The sequence below is a fragment of the Notamacropus eugenii genome, chromosome X, assembly GCF_028372415.1.
Source record: "Notamacropus eugenii isolate mMacEug1 chromosome X, mMacEug1.pri_v2, whole genome shotgun sequence".
NCBI lineage: Eukaryota > Metazoa > Chordata > Mammalia > Diprotodontia > Macropodidae > Notamacropus > Notamacropus eugenii.
This window is the reverse complement of record NC_092879.1, coordinates 17,097,921-17,112,657: the sequence shown is the minus strand read 5'-3', so window position 1 is coordinate 17,112,657 and position 14,737 is coordinate 17,097,921. Positions and strand designations below refer to the sequence as shown.

At 43.5% G+C, this 14,737-nt stretch overlaps 1 protein-coding gene across 1 annotated transcript in view; it reads right to left on the bottom strand.

Annotated features, from left to right (window-relative positions):
* The window catches only part of LOC140515696 (vascular endothelial growth factor receptor kdr-like), a 193,888-nt gene that overhangs the window by 98,895 nt on the left and 80,256 nt on the right, over positions 1–14,737 (bottom strand). Inside the window, exons 3-4 of the mRNA XM_072626531.1 lie at positions 11,814–12,034; positions 3,282–3,409 (exon numbers count right to left, since the gene is read on the bottom strand). Of these exons, the coding sequence (XP_072482632.1) occupies positions 3,282–3,409; positions 11,814–12,034 (349 nt within the window). The remainder of the gene's footprint in view (positions 1–3,281; positions 3,410–11,813; positions 12,035–14,737) is intronic.

Sequence of the window (14,737 nt, the reverse complement as noted above, 5' to 3'; positions counted from 1 at the left end):
TGCTTGGATGCCATTTTTACTGTTTATCATACCTATTTGTCTATACAGCCTATGCACTTGTTGGAGGCTCTAGGATTCCTGAGGCTGATGTTCTTTATCTTAAAATCCCTAGCACTAAGCACAAAGACTTGTATACAGTAGGGGCCTAGGAAATGTTTCTTGAAGCAAACTTGGCCTATTGATTCTCAGAGGTCACTTTGAGGTCTAGAGAAGGGAAATTCCTTGAGGTTAGGGACTTTCATTTTGTCTCTTTATCTCCAGCATCAAACACAAAACCTGACACTTGGAAGATGCTTAATGAATGCTTGATGGATTAATTTATCCACTCTAGCCCTGCCCCGACCTTTTTACAGATAAGGAAGATAAAGCCAAGGAGGCACAAATTAGAGGAACAAATGCCTAGAACCTGGCTGTCATCCTGATGGAACTAGGAGAAGGTTGGTGCAAAAGAAGGATTTGGGGCTTGGGCCTATGATCATTCTCAGTCAGGGGGAAAAGGGAAAGCATTCTGACTTTCTTCCTCTGAGAAATGAGAGGCCTGGATTACAGGAGCTCCAAGGTCCCTCCCAGTTCTGATGTTCTGGGTTCTAAAGCCTCCCCCAGTTCTAATATTTTCTGTTCTAAGGCCTCTCTCAACTCTGACAATCGCTGCTCTAAGTTTCTTCCCAGCTCTGACATTCCCTGTTCTAAGTTCCTTCCCAGCTCTGACATTCCCTGTTCTAAGGCCCCTCCTATCCCTGACATTCCCTGAACCCAAGATGGCATAGAAACAAGGCTCTGAGCATCACTTATTTGCCTGTTCTGGCTCCTTGGGAAATGTTTGACTCTTGCCTTCTTAGGTTAGTGTGTTGGAAAAAGACAAGCAAGGATGTCCCCCTTCCTACCCCACCCCTTTTGTCCTTTCAAGGTGAAATTTGGCTGCTGGCAGCTGTTTAATTTGGGAAAAAGGATGTTCGAAATTAGCTGGGTCCCTTCCTTGCCTGGAGCTTCCTCTTGGCATGGGAAGGAGACATGGAGGCTCCAAGCAGTCACCGAGGCTGGCTGGGTGCGGTTGGCCGGCCCGCCCTCATTAGGAGGGGATGGAGGCTGGTGGCAGGGGCCAGCTGGGTGCATACCTCTGCCCCAGACTGCATCCTGCATTCCCTTACCAGCCCTGTTATTCAAAGGTGGGTCCCTAAAACACAGGAGCACCTTCCTTTTTCCTTTCGAGACAGCCCCCCCCCCCGCCCCGACAGGAGTAGAACTATCATAGAGAGTCAGTCGTTTTTTTTTAATCTCACTTTAATTAATATATTTTGTTTTGACATCATGCTCATTTCCAAATATATCCCTTCTCCTTCCCTTCCCTGGAGAGTCATCCTGATGACAAAGAAATAAAAGAAAGAGGGGAAAAACTAGTTTATCAAAACCAACCCAAAAAGCAGGCACATCTGGCATGCCCAGGGTCCTCCACCTCTCCAAAGATGGGAGGGAGGCACATTTTTCTCCCTCCATTTCGGATCCCAGCTTGATCATTTCAATTACACAGAACTCAGTTTGGGGTATTTGGTTTATTTTTCAAATCTTTCCATTTATGTAGTTGGAGTTGGAGTGAATATTGTTTCCCTGGTTCTGCTTATTTTACTTTGTATCAGTTCATATAAGTCTTCAGGGGCCATTCTTAAACAATGCTCTGGTATGATAGGAAGAGCCAGAAGACCTGGGTTCAAGTCCCAACTCTGACACTCATAGTCTTAGCAAGTCACTTTGACTACCTAAGTCTCAGTTTCCATCTCTGTAAAATGAGGGGCTTGGACTAGATTAGCTGTGACTTTGGAACTAGACTAGCTCATCTGGAAAGTTCTGTCTAGCTTAAAAACAAATGACCCCATGATCTCTCAAGTTTCAGTTTCTTCAGAAGTAAAATGGGATAATGTTGCAATAGAAATGTGACTTTCTTTCCCCAGTAGTTGGCTATTCACAGGCAGGAGGACGAAGGACAATTCATCAAGGTGGCCTGGGCCTGCCCAGAGAGGGCCGGGGTCGGGGAGGGGGAGACATGATGTTTTAGAATTAGGAATATTTTGGCCTTTGGCAGTATTTAAAACCAACCTCAACTATCAAAAACAGGCTTACAGAGTCACAGACCATTAAGAACAGGGAAGGTGTGCACATCTACCCAGTTATATGAGGACCAAAATACCTTGAGAGATAGTATGGTATGTTGGAAGGGGGGGTTTGGGATGGGGGAAGGAGGAGCAAATAAGCATCTACTAATCACTTTCTATGTGCCAGGCATTGTGTTCAGCATTTTTTACAAATGTTATCTCATTTAATCCTTAACAGCAATACTGGGAGGTAAGTGCTATTATGATCTCTATTTTATAGGTGAGTTGCCCAAAATCATACAGCTAGTAAGTACCTGAGGCTAAATTTCAATTTAGGTCTTCCTGATTCCAGGTCCAGCACTCTGGCCATTGTGATACCTAGCTTCCTCTAATAAACAAAAAAATATTAGGGGGAGAAAACCATCAGACTTGGTATCATGGGACATAGATTCAAATCTTGGAATTGATTTTTTTGGATGACCTTGGGCAAGTCACTTCCATTCTCTGAGCCTCAGTTTGTCTGTTCCTTTGTAAAAATAAGGGTGATGACACACTACCTTCTTCACAAAATTGTTATGGGGAAAGTACTTTGTACACTTTAAAATCACAGATAAGTGAGAGCTGGTTGCTATTATAGGGGGCAGCTAGGTGGGTGCAGTGGATAGAACTCTGGGCCTGGAATCAGGAAGGCCTGAGTTCAAATTTGACCTAGACACTTACTAGCTGTGTGACCCTGGGCAAGTCACTTCACTTTGTTGGCCTCATATGTAAAATGAGCTGGAAAACCATTCCAGTATCTCTGCCAAGAAAACCCCAAACAGGGTCACGAAGTCAGACATAATTGAAAAATGACTGAATAACAAGTTGCTATTATTGCTGTTGTTGATCCTCAAAAACAGATGTCCCTCCCTAGTTTTGATAGGCCTGTCAAAATGCTACTCCCTTGCATTTTCCTGTGGAGGTTGCCTCTGAAGGTTGATGCAATAACATGGCTTTTTCGCATAGTATCTGATTAGACATGAATTGGATGGTCAGGTGAAGATCGTCGTGGCAAATACCCTCTTAAGAGAACTCCGAGGAAAGTTGGAAAAGAAACAAAATAATCATATCTCCCTCATCTTCCCTCCGAATCTCAAGACACCTTAGATTTAAGTTCTAAATAAGCCTCTCTGAGATCCCAAAAGAGTAACTTACCAGATCCAGCTTGACATTTAGGTCAGGGGAAGTGACTCGGCAGGGCACAATCACCTCCTGTACTCCAGAAAGCACAGTGATCAAATCTGGTATGTCATAGAAACTTTCCACAAAGGGCTGGCTGTCATCTGTGGGAGAGAGAAGGCAGATGATGAGCTCTCAGGGCTTATCCTATAGCTGTCAAATCCCAAAAGAATAAAGGAAGGAGCAGGTTAGTTGATAAGTTTCTCATGAGTATGTTTAAAGAGATCAATGGCCATGAGTCAATGAAAACATTTCTGAATTCACATTCATGTTACCTTCCCTAGCAAGGACCCAGATAAAGGCAGTGTTCTCAAGTACTGATGTCTTGAGGTGAAGTTGTTTGAAACAACTACAGAAGCAGACCCTTGGTTGTGACAGTCTGGACATCAGGCCTTGCTCCACATATAACAGTCCTCTAGTCGTGTGGATGGCTTAAGGTGCCTCCTTTTTTCCACTTCCAGCCCCCTCACCTGGGGCTAAACTTAGATAACGAGTGTCATTCCTCATTTTGTTTTTGTAAAAATGCCAGAAGGGTGTAGTGACTGCAGAGTCAGCCTCAAAAGACATTGGTTCAAATTCCACTTTTGCCACATAATTACTGAGTGACCTTGGATGAGCTTCTCAGAACTCCCGGGCTATCCTCTAAGGCACTATAATGGTCTTTCAGAGACTATGAGTTGAGGAAAAAGTGTTGACCTGCTTTGGCAGAAGGCATTACCTTACCAGGAATTTCCTACACAAATGAAATCACAAGTCTAGGCCTGATCCCTAAAGTAACAGATAATGAGAATTTATACAGGCATGTGTCTATAGGACTTTAATGTTGAGGGATCACAGTACCTCCCTTCCTCTCTCCCTCCCTTCCAATGTTGTTAGGAAAGTACGATAATTCCCATTTTTCAGATAAGGAAACTGTAGCCTCAAGATCACATGACTTGATCAAGAAGAGGACCACACACCTAGAGACGGTCAAGATCACTGAGTCCAGCCCCTTCATTTTATGGGAAAGGGAAGTGAGGTCTAAAAACAGGAAAGGTTATGCATGGGAAACCAAGCCTCTCACTTTGCAGATGAGGAAACAGTCTTATGGAGGGGACATAGTCAGCTCAAAGTCACAGGGCTAATGAGGCAGAGGTGGGATTTGAATCCAGGTCCTCCAACCTCAAAGTTAGGACACTGCATCTTAGGAGGGAACAGTCTCAAAGGTGACATGCAGATCTTCTATTTCTTAATTCAACTGTTCCCCCTCTGTATGCCTAAGACTCCCAGATCTCTGCTCTGGTCCTGAATTCTGATGGGAGCTTCAATGATATATTCTAAGTGTCTAGTGGGTAATCTCCATTTGGATGCCACACAGTCAAATTCAAGATGTCCTAAACTGAAACTTCAGGGCCATCAATGGGAACACCAGTTCCTCATCTAAAACTGAAGCTACTCCTGACCTCTCTAGCTATTTCTGACACTCTCCTCCACCCAAGGCAATAGGGGCAAGGCTAGGTAGCTCCAGAAAGCCAGAACTATAGACCTTCCCTTTGCTCAGGATTTGAGAAGGTAATAGAATCACAGAATGTCAGAGCTGGGAGGACCTTAAAAGAGGGAATGTCAGAGTTGGGCAGGCCTTAGAACAGATAATGTCAGAGCTGCGAGGGCCTTTAGAACAGGGAATGTCGGAGCTAGGAGGGGCCTTAAAACATTGAGCACAGAATGTTAGAACTGAAAACTCTTAGAATTTCAATAGCCTGTGTTCTCAGGGCCCTCCTAATTCTGTTTCCTCTTCTGTAAAATGATGGAGCTAGAGAAGTCTGAAGAGATGGTAGAGTATAAAGTAACCTAGGGTTAACTATCCCACCCACCTCAAATAAAGACCTTGAACCATAGAAAACTCAGCAAGGGCAGGAAGAAGTTGAATAGCCCATCATGAGGTGATTTTTGTGCGTGCGTGCGTGTGTGTGTGTGTGTGTGTGTGTGTGTGTGTGTGTGTGTGTGTGGTGGAGGGTACTACTTGCCAGAAGGCTGCTCGTGGGACTGTCATCACTCCCAGCCTCCCCATCTCACTTGTCCCCCCAACTCAGGATGGCTGGCTCAGAGCACCCTCTCCCTAGTGCCTGCCACTTTGGACACCTCAGTTTGAAAGTTAACCTTTTTCAGCTTCCTCCACAGGTCAAGTATAAGTCAATAAAGAATTATTCAATGCCAATGATGAGCCTGGCTCTGTGTTGGATGTTGAGGGTACAAAGACAAGAATTAAATGGGTTCCTGCCCTCCAAGAGACAACAGGTACATGTACCACAAAAGGAGAGGGGAGATAAGTACAAGTCCATGGGGGGCCAGGGAGTGGTAAGGAAAGTCTGATGGAGGAGGTGTCATTTGAGCCAAACTTTGAAGGAGCCAGAGGACTTTAAAAGGAGGGCAAGAGCAGAGAGTGTATTCCAGGCATGGCGAACTGCCTGAGCAAAAGTCCAGAGACAGGAAAGAATGTCCTGTGTAAGGAACAGTGAGCAGATTGATCTGGTGAGAGACTTCCAAGTGTGGGAATGGGAGTGATGTCTAGTAAGGCTGCAAAGAAAGGTTGGAGCTAGTCTTTGAAGGGCTTTAAATGTCAACCAGAGGAATTTGTAATTGGTCTTAGAGGTAACAGGGAGCTATTGGGGTTTCCTGAGCAGAGGAATGACTCAATCAGATCTGGACTTTAAGAATATCACTTGTGCAGCTGTATGAAGGATGGTTTGGAGACAAAAGACTGGAAGGAGAGAGACCAAACAAGATGCTATTGAAATGGAGAGAGATGATAAGAGACAGACTAGGGTTGTGGTGTTTTGATATTGACGAAATGACCAAAGGGTAGGCTGGAGGATGAAGAGGGGCAGACTGACAACCTTTTCCTGGGCATCTCAGATCTTTGGGGTACCTTCTGGAGATGCTACCTCCTCCCTCTCCTTGCTCCTACAGCCTCTGGGCTCTGAGTAACTATTGGTCTTAGGCACCACTCTGTTCAGAAATTCTTGTTTCATTCATTTGTCTTGGCTATTTTCATCCCTGCTTCTCTTCTTTTCAGATCTAAGAGAACAGCTCCCAGTCCATCTACATGTACTCACTCTGTGGTGGTACTTACTCATGACCTCCCATAAATGCAACACACCACGGGACCTACACTCATGGGGGTGTTGGGGTGTTGAAAGGGTCATGACCTCCCATAAATGCTATACACTGGACTTCCACCCATCATGGGAGGGGGTATTCCTCTAGATCTCATGACATTTCATGGCTACCAATGGAGTATTCAGGCTACTTAAATCTTATCCCTTGCTTTTGCTTAGTGACCTTCTTTTTCAGTCATACTAATTTATAATCTGGGCAGCGAGGTGTTGCCATAATGAATACAGTACCAGGCCTGGAGTCAGGAAGACCTAAGTTCAAATCCAACCTTAGACATTTCTTAGTTGTGTGATCCTGGGCAAGTCACTTAACCCTGTTTTTTCTTGATTTCCTCATCTGTCAATGAGCTGGAGAAGGAAATGGCAAACTACTCCAGGATCTTTGCCAAGAAAACCCCAAATGACTGACCCACATGACTGAAACAACTGAACGACAAACACAATGACTTCTAATTAATAAACATTTCCAGACTGGTGAAGAGAGAAAGCTGGATGGAATGGAAATGAACTCAGAGGATACCAGAACTGAAGGGGCACTCCTTAGATATCATCTAGCCCAACTTTCAAGGTCTGACTTGGGGTCCTTGCTTAGACATTTGTAGTTATGTGACCTCAGGCAAAGCACGTCCCTTCCTGGAACCTCAAGTATTCCCCTCCCTTGAAGGAAAGAGTTGAGTGTGTGATCTCCAAGGTTCTTTTCAGCTCTGACAATCTGTGATTCAATGTGTCTTATCACCCCAGCTAAGAGAAGCTGGATGGTTCAATGCATTACAGACAGCCGTGGAGTCAAAAAAGTGCTTTGGATGTCCTGCCTCAGACACCTATTGGCTTTGTGAGTCTGTTAAACCTCTGGGTGTCCTCCAGGCAAACCTCCGAGACTATAAATTAAAAAAGAGTAGCCAATCTGCACTGATCAAGGGAGTGGGATGGCAGATCTAGCCAACCCACACCAACTAGAAGGGAAATCCCTTGGGGGGGATCAGAACCACATCTTAATCTTCTTTTGATCCTATAGTGACTGGCAGAGTGAACTACAATGAATGATGCTTGAAAAATGTTGAATGATGGAAAGAGCAAAGGAAAGGATGAATGAAAATTCCTTCATTTGCTCAATCCAAATCAAACCTTAAGTTCTTGGATTCCTCCTTAAGTTCATGGATTCTGAGGATTTAGAAGAGATAGAAAGGACATTAGTAACCTTGTAGGTTAATTTTCTCATTTTATAGAGGAAGAAATTGAGACTTGTGACTTATCTAAAGTCCCACAGCTTTGTTATGCGGTTGCTCTGGGATGTTTCAACAAGTCATTTAAAGCCCTGAGCCTCAGTTTCCCCCTACATAAAATGGTAATGAGAGCAAACTAAGACCTAGCAATCCCATAGGGGCAGTTTTCTGTCAACTATGTCAAAGAATACAAGTTAAAAAGTATCCAAATTCAGAAGACTCAGTAATGGTAAGAAGATCAGCTCACCATCCCATTGATCTGGGCACTCCAGTAGGATGACTTCGGGAACCTCCAGATTTGTTCAGAAGAGCAATTAAAGAAATAAGAGATCAAAGAAATAAGGACTGGAATAAGAATTCTTAAACTGAAAATAAAGAAGTTTAGCCAGAGACTAACAAAAGATAGAATGACTCTTCCTATCAGCAGATTCTAAAAGGAAAAAAAAAAAGACAATACAAAAGAAATGCCAAAACAAAAAAGGAGACAAAGAAGGAAAAAAATTATTTTTTCAAAAAAAAAGAATGGAAGGCAAGAGTTTTACAAGTAATAATAATAAAGCTGAGGATAGGCTGCAGAGAATTAATCTATGAATTAGAGGTCTTCCTGAAAAATATCATGAAAAGAAAACCTGAATTTTATACTCCAAGAAATCATGTAGAAACTCTACCCAGAAGTATTGGAAACAGATGGCTAAGTTTGGGTAAAGGAAATCCTTAAGGCATCAGCAGAAATAAATTTTTAGTTTAAATTGTCAAGAAACACAGTCCAATTTTGGAATGACAATATCAAAGAACAAATCTTGCACAGGAGAAGAAAAACAAAAAACTGCATCCTGGGATGACTTTGGAGTTACAAGAAATCCAAAATTGGAATGAGACATTCCCGAGAGTAAACGAAGCTCAGTTGAAACTCCAACACAACAAATCTCAAAAGAGTAAGCCAAAAAATCAAATAATATGCTCATGAAAAGGGATGCCCTTGAATCATTTCCTCAAAGGAAGCCAGATGATCCAGGTTTGAAACTTTCAAACTGACCAAACTGAAAGCTAAATAGTTTCAGGTAGTAATGAGAGATTAAGAAATGAAATATTTATTTGCATGCAGAAAGGGTGACATGAAGACACAAAGTTGGGGGAGAGAGGGATAATTTTACTTATTGCTAATTTTAAAAAAACTCACCTTGTGTGACAGTGAAAAGGCACTGTGCTAACTGCCTTTTGTGATGAGACAAAAATGATGCCAATATCAAAAACAAAACAAAACAAAACATAGAGATCTATAACCCCATCTCTCTAATGAACATTGATGACGAAATGCTAAATAAAGCTCTGACAAGTAGATTTACAGAAACACATTCAGAAAATAATTCCCCGTGACTGAATTGGAGTCTTACCAAGGATGTAAGAATGATTCACAAACAAGAAAACAATGAACTTATGTTTGTTGATTACTACGGTGGAAATGAAAAGCAGTGGCTCCTCATCTACCTCTAGGATCAACTAAGAACTCCCTTTTCTGACATTTAAAGCTCGTTTTATACACACACACACACACACACCCATACTCACACCATGTATCTATAAATGTATATCTACAAATATATAGATCAACCAATAAAAATTCATTAAGTACCTATTGTGTGCTAGGTACTCTGCTAAGCACTATATGTTACATATATATCATTTATCAATATATGTAAGTATATATAACATGTATATGCATATATACACATATATGTAAAGCATCTCTCAGACTCTGAGAGGTAGAGAAAATAACAATTTGCATTGATAGAAGAAATTTCTCACTGGGAGTTCTTTGCACTGATAAAATCACAGGTCTGATCAAATAAATAAGGAAACAAACAAACAAACAAATAAAAGCAAAATTAATCCTATAAATAAAGATTTTAAAAGTCACAATTATTTCGATGGAAGCTGAAAAAAGCCTTTGATAAACTTTAAATCTCATCTGTTACAAACCTCAACAGCCAAGAGATTGAAAGGCTCTTCTTTAATATGATCAAAGGCATATATTTAAACCCAAGAAACATTATAAGTTTTCCCAATACAAACAGGGGTAAAGCAAGGATACCCAGTTGTGCTGATTATTATTTGACATAGTTCTCAAAATGTTAGCCATAGTGGTAAGACAGGAGAACAAAATGAAACGCATAAACAAAATATGAATAAACATATAACATCTCCACAATAGCAATAGATTTCCTCAAAAAGTGGGGCGTTTCCCCATCACTGGATGTTTTTAGCAGAGGCTAAATGATCCCTGTAAGGGGTGTCATAGAGGGGATTCTGTTTGAAATATCGTTCAGACGGAATCGTCAGAGGTCCCTCCCAGCTCTGGGATTCTGTGCTTCTAGCTGACGAGTGATGTGTAATGAGGAGACCATATAGCTCATCACAAACATTGGGAAGGATGAGGAGCCGGGTGAAAAAATTAGTCTCCTAATGGAACTGACAGCTCAGTCAGCAGAGGCAAGGGATAATGACTCCATAGGAACCAACTAGTAAGAAAAGGCCTGAAGCACATTTCCAGGAGAAGACGCCTGCGGTGACCCAGGGGTCAGAGGAGGCGGTCATGGCATGCTCAAAGAGGAAATTAGAATTCCAATTGGAGCAATGAGGAGGGCCTGGCCCCAGACGGCCCATCACTAGGGAGGTGCTGGAGAAAAGGACCAGGTGGGAGGCACCTTCCTCTTCAGCTGGAAGGAAAGGGCCCCCAAAGCCAAGCCTCCCACCTCCAGCTCAAGTTTCAAGGCATCCTTTGGAAAGACCTTAAAAAAATGAGCCCAAAAGATAGGGAGAGAAGGGGAAAGGGAAGTAGTTTCTTAGCCACATATGGGGAAGGACACTGGACTTAAGTCAAACAACCTGGGATTCGAGTCCCTGGCTTTTGATGCTTATTAGCTGGGTGATGGGGGCATGACTTCTCTTTGAGTTTCAGTTTCCTTTATCTGAAAAACAGGAATAATGCTTGCACTATCTAATCCACAGAATTGTAGTAAGGAATGTGGAAAAAGTTTGAAAAGCTTAAAATGTTACAAAAATATAAATTTTATGGGAAGGGGGCAGTCCTTTGGGTAGAGGATCTCCTAACCCCTCTGCGCCCAAGTTTTCTCAACTCCACTGATTCCTTCCTCATCCATGCTCTAGTAGGAGGCCAGGGAGAGGGGCTGTTTAATATAACAGAAGAGGCAGAATGCAAAGTCAGGTACTCTGCCAAAGCTAGCATTTTCCTCTTGCTATTCTGAGATGCTGGGAGAGGCATTTTTGGGTTTCAATTTCTAGCATCTCTGCAAAAATGAGAAGGGAGGAAACAAGCCTTTATTAAGCTCCTACTATGTGCCTGGCACTGGGCTAAACTCTTTACAAATAGTGTCTCATTTGAGCCTCACTGCAACCTTGTGAGGTGGTGCTGTTATTATTCCCATTTACAGATAAGGAAACTGAGGCAGAAAGAGGTTAAGCAATTTGCCCAGAGTCACGCAGGTAGTAAGTATCTGAGACCAGATTTGAAGTCAAATCTCCCTGATTCTAGGCTGGCACTTTATCTACTTCTCCACTCAGACATCTCTTTCAGCTTTGATATTCTCTGTTCTATGATCCCTCCTGGCTCTGAAGCAGCAGTATGATGAAAAGAGCATTGGTTCTGGACTCAGAGGTCCTAGGTTTGAATCCAGCCTCTGTCATTTTCTACCTTCATGATGTCAGAAATGTTATTTCATTTTCCAGGCCTCAGTTTCCTTTTCCAGAAAACAAAGCTCTTAGACTAAATAACATGGAAAGCCCATTCCAATCCTAAATCTATGACTCGGGAGTCTCATTTTCAGAAGAGGAAACTGAGGCAGTAAAAGGTTAAATGTCTAGTTCACAGAGACTGAGAAAACAAGGATTCAAATCCAGTTCCTCTGACTCCTTCCTCATCCATTGTCTTCCCATCTTCCCATGCTGCCTTAGCTTGGATTTTGGTATTTTCTAGCCTATGAGGTATAACTTCCCTCTCACTAACTCTAGAAAAGTGTTGAAGTTATCCCTGTGGTTGATGGCCCAGAGAGCATGGCTAATGCTAGCATGTTATTGGCATAAAGTGGGAAGGCAGGGGAGGCCACACTCACTTTTGACATACACGTACACCCTGGTCATAAACCTCAGGTCCTCCAAATCAGAGATGTCCCTGTAGCTGCAGGTGAAATAGCCAGTATCGCTGGCCATTGTGTTAAAGATGGTAAGCTGGTTGCAGATGAGCAGGGGATCATCAGAGCACCGGCGCTCAGATGTGCGAAAGGAGCTGCTGGATGAGTTGTTGCCCCAGTGCCAGGCTAGTGGAGCAGACCCCCTGTTGAAACAAAACACAGAGACACATTCTCAGTTACAGCTGCGGTAGGAGACTCATTCTGGAAATGGAGTCAGGGCAGGCTCAGACTTCTTAGGGTGAGTGGTGGATGGGAGAGTGAGCAGGTATAATCTAGGATGTGCAGCAGCTCTAGAGAACTGAGCTTAAAGGCAGCCCAGAGTCCCCTAAATTTACCCCAAGAGAGTAGTGAGGAGTCAGTAAGTGGCTCACTGGCTCCTGAAGGGTCTTCTTGGAAAGAAGAGGACTTTTCATCAACTCTATACTTTTCTGTGTGTGTCTATTTATACACACATTATGCTTAAAATGGTGATGTTGTTATTCCCGTTTACAGATAAGGAAATTGAGGCAGAGGTTAAGCAACTTGCCCTGCCATACCTGAAAACAGGAATTGTTTGGGACTTTCTTTGTCTCCCTAGCACTTAGGACAGGACAGAGTACACAGTAAGTGCTTAATACATGTTTGACTGATTGATTGACTGGATGGATGCCTTAAGTGGCAGTTGTTCAGGCCTTCATCACCTCCCAGTAATCTCCTAATTGATCTCCTTGCCTCCAGTCTCTCCCACACTAATCCAGCCTCCACACAGCTGCCAAAGCGATTCCAAAAGCACAGACCTGCCCAGTCACTTCCCTTCTCGGTAAATTCCAGTGATTCCCTATTACCTCTGGGGTAAATTACAAACTCCTCTGTCTGGCATTTAAAACACTTCCCAATCTGGATTCAACAGAACCTTTCCAGACTGATTCTCCATTACACCCTCCCTCCTCAGCCTCTCCATTCCAGCCAAGCTGTCCCTCTGGCTGTTCTTCACATATGATGTGACTGCACTGGCTGTCCCTATGCGTGATATGCTCTCCCTTCTCACCTCCCCTTCTTAGACTCCCTAGTCTCCCACAGTACTCAGCTCAAGGATCACCCACTTCCTACATGAAACCTTTTCAGATCCCCCACCAAATTACTTCGTATTAATTAATTATTTATCTAGCTAGGCAGCTAGGTGGCGCTGCAGTTGATATAGCACCAGGCCAGCCTAGAATCAGGAAGACCTGAGTTCAAAGCAAGCCTCAGACATTTACTAGGCATGTGACCTTGGGCAAATCACTTGACCCTGTTTGTCTCAGTTTCCTCATAAAATGAGTTGGAGAAGGGAATGGCAAACCACTCCACTATCTTCGCCAGGAAAATTCTAAATGGGGCACTAAGAATCGAACACAACTGAAACGACTAAACAACAAAAATCTATCTACTCACATATTTATCTTCGTGTGTTGTCTCGCCCAAGGAAGATAAACTCTTTGACAGCTAACATTTATAGAGTGCCTACTATGTGCCAGGCACTGTGCCAAGTGCTTTACAAACATAATCGAGTTTGATCCTCACAGCAGCACTTGGAGGCAGGTGATCTTATGACCCATTTTGCAGATGAGGAAACTGAAGCAAACAGAAATTAAGTGACTTGCCTAGGGTCACACAGCTAGGGATCTGAACTCAGGTCTTCCTGACTCCAGGCCTACCTGGTGCTCTGTTCACTGCAGCACCACCTAGCTGTCCCTGAGGATAAGGAGTGTCATCTTTACCTCTATCCTGAGTATCTAACACAGTAACTGGCACATGGTAGATACTTAATAAATGCCTGCTGATTGGCTGATGGAAAGCTCTACCCTAAACACCAGGAGAGCTGTGAAGCTTAAATGGCGTGCAATCCCTGACTGCATGGCACTTAGACTTTTGTATAAGAATAAGACAGAACCTCGGGCATGGCTGGGCACAGCCTAGGAAGATACTGTCACATTGAGCTAAAACCTCTCTGGCAACCAAATGCAAGAGAAAAACTGAGTGAGCTCAATTCTCCTTTGCCCCCTGTGGAATCTACTACCTTCCTCCACAGTCTTGCCTGTGGTCACACTAGTCTCCTGCATTTGAATCAAGGTAAAGGTCCCACAGCCAGTGGGTGTAGCACCTTATGCCCTGATGCTTGGCTAGGCCGTGGCAGAGCTCACAGAATTACGAGCTAGGATGATGCTCAAGGGCTCCATGGTTCCCCCTTCCTCATTTCACAGAGGAGGGAGCTGAGGCCTATGGGGAGGGAAAGGGCCTCTCCCACTTATTATCTTGGGGGGCCACAGATGAGCTCAGATGCTAATTCAAGTGCTGGGACTGCAAATTCAGGGTTTGGCCCACTCTACCACATTACCTATCTAACTAAATCCAATTCATTCAACAAACCTTTATTAAACAACTACTGTATGCAGAACATCGTGCCTGTGTTGGGAGAGGTTCCACGTTTAGATGAGACCCACCCGGCCTGACTTTCTGGCCAAGATGGCTTCCTGAACAGAGGCAAGCTGCCCAGCTCCTACATGTCTTTCTGCTCCATCAGAAATGTGAAATCAAAATGATCATGAAATCCAGTGAGAAACAATAGCGGATGATTCCTTCTCCCCCAGAACCTGTATAAAGAGCTGTCCACTGTGGATCACCCTCTCCTCCTTGATGCTGTCTTCTCTATAAGTTTTCAGGACATCACTTTCTCCTGATTCTCCTCCTCTGTCTCTGATGGCTCCTTCTCTGTCTCCTTTGCTGGATCCTCCTAGAGCTCACCCCCTTGAACCATAGGTGCCCTCAGGGCTCTGTCCTGGGCCCACTTCTCTTCTCCTTCTATCCTGTGTCACTTGGGGAATCTC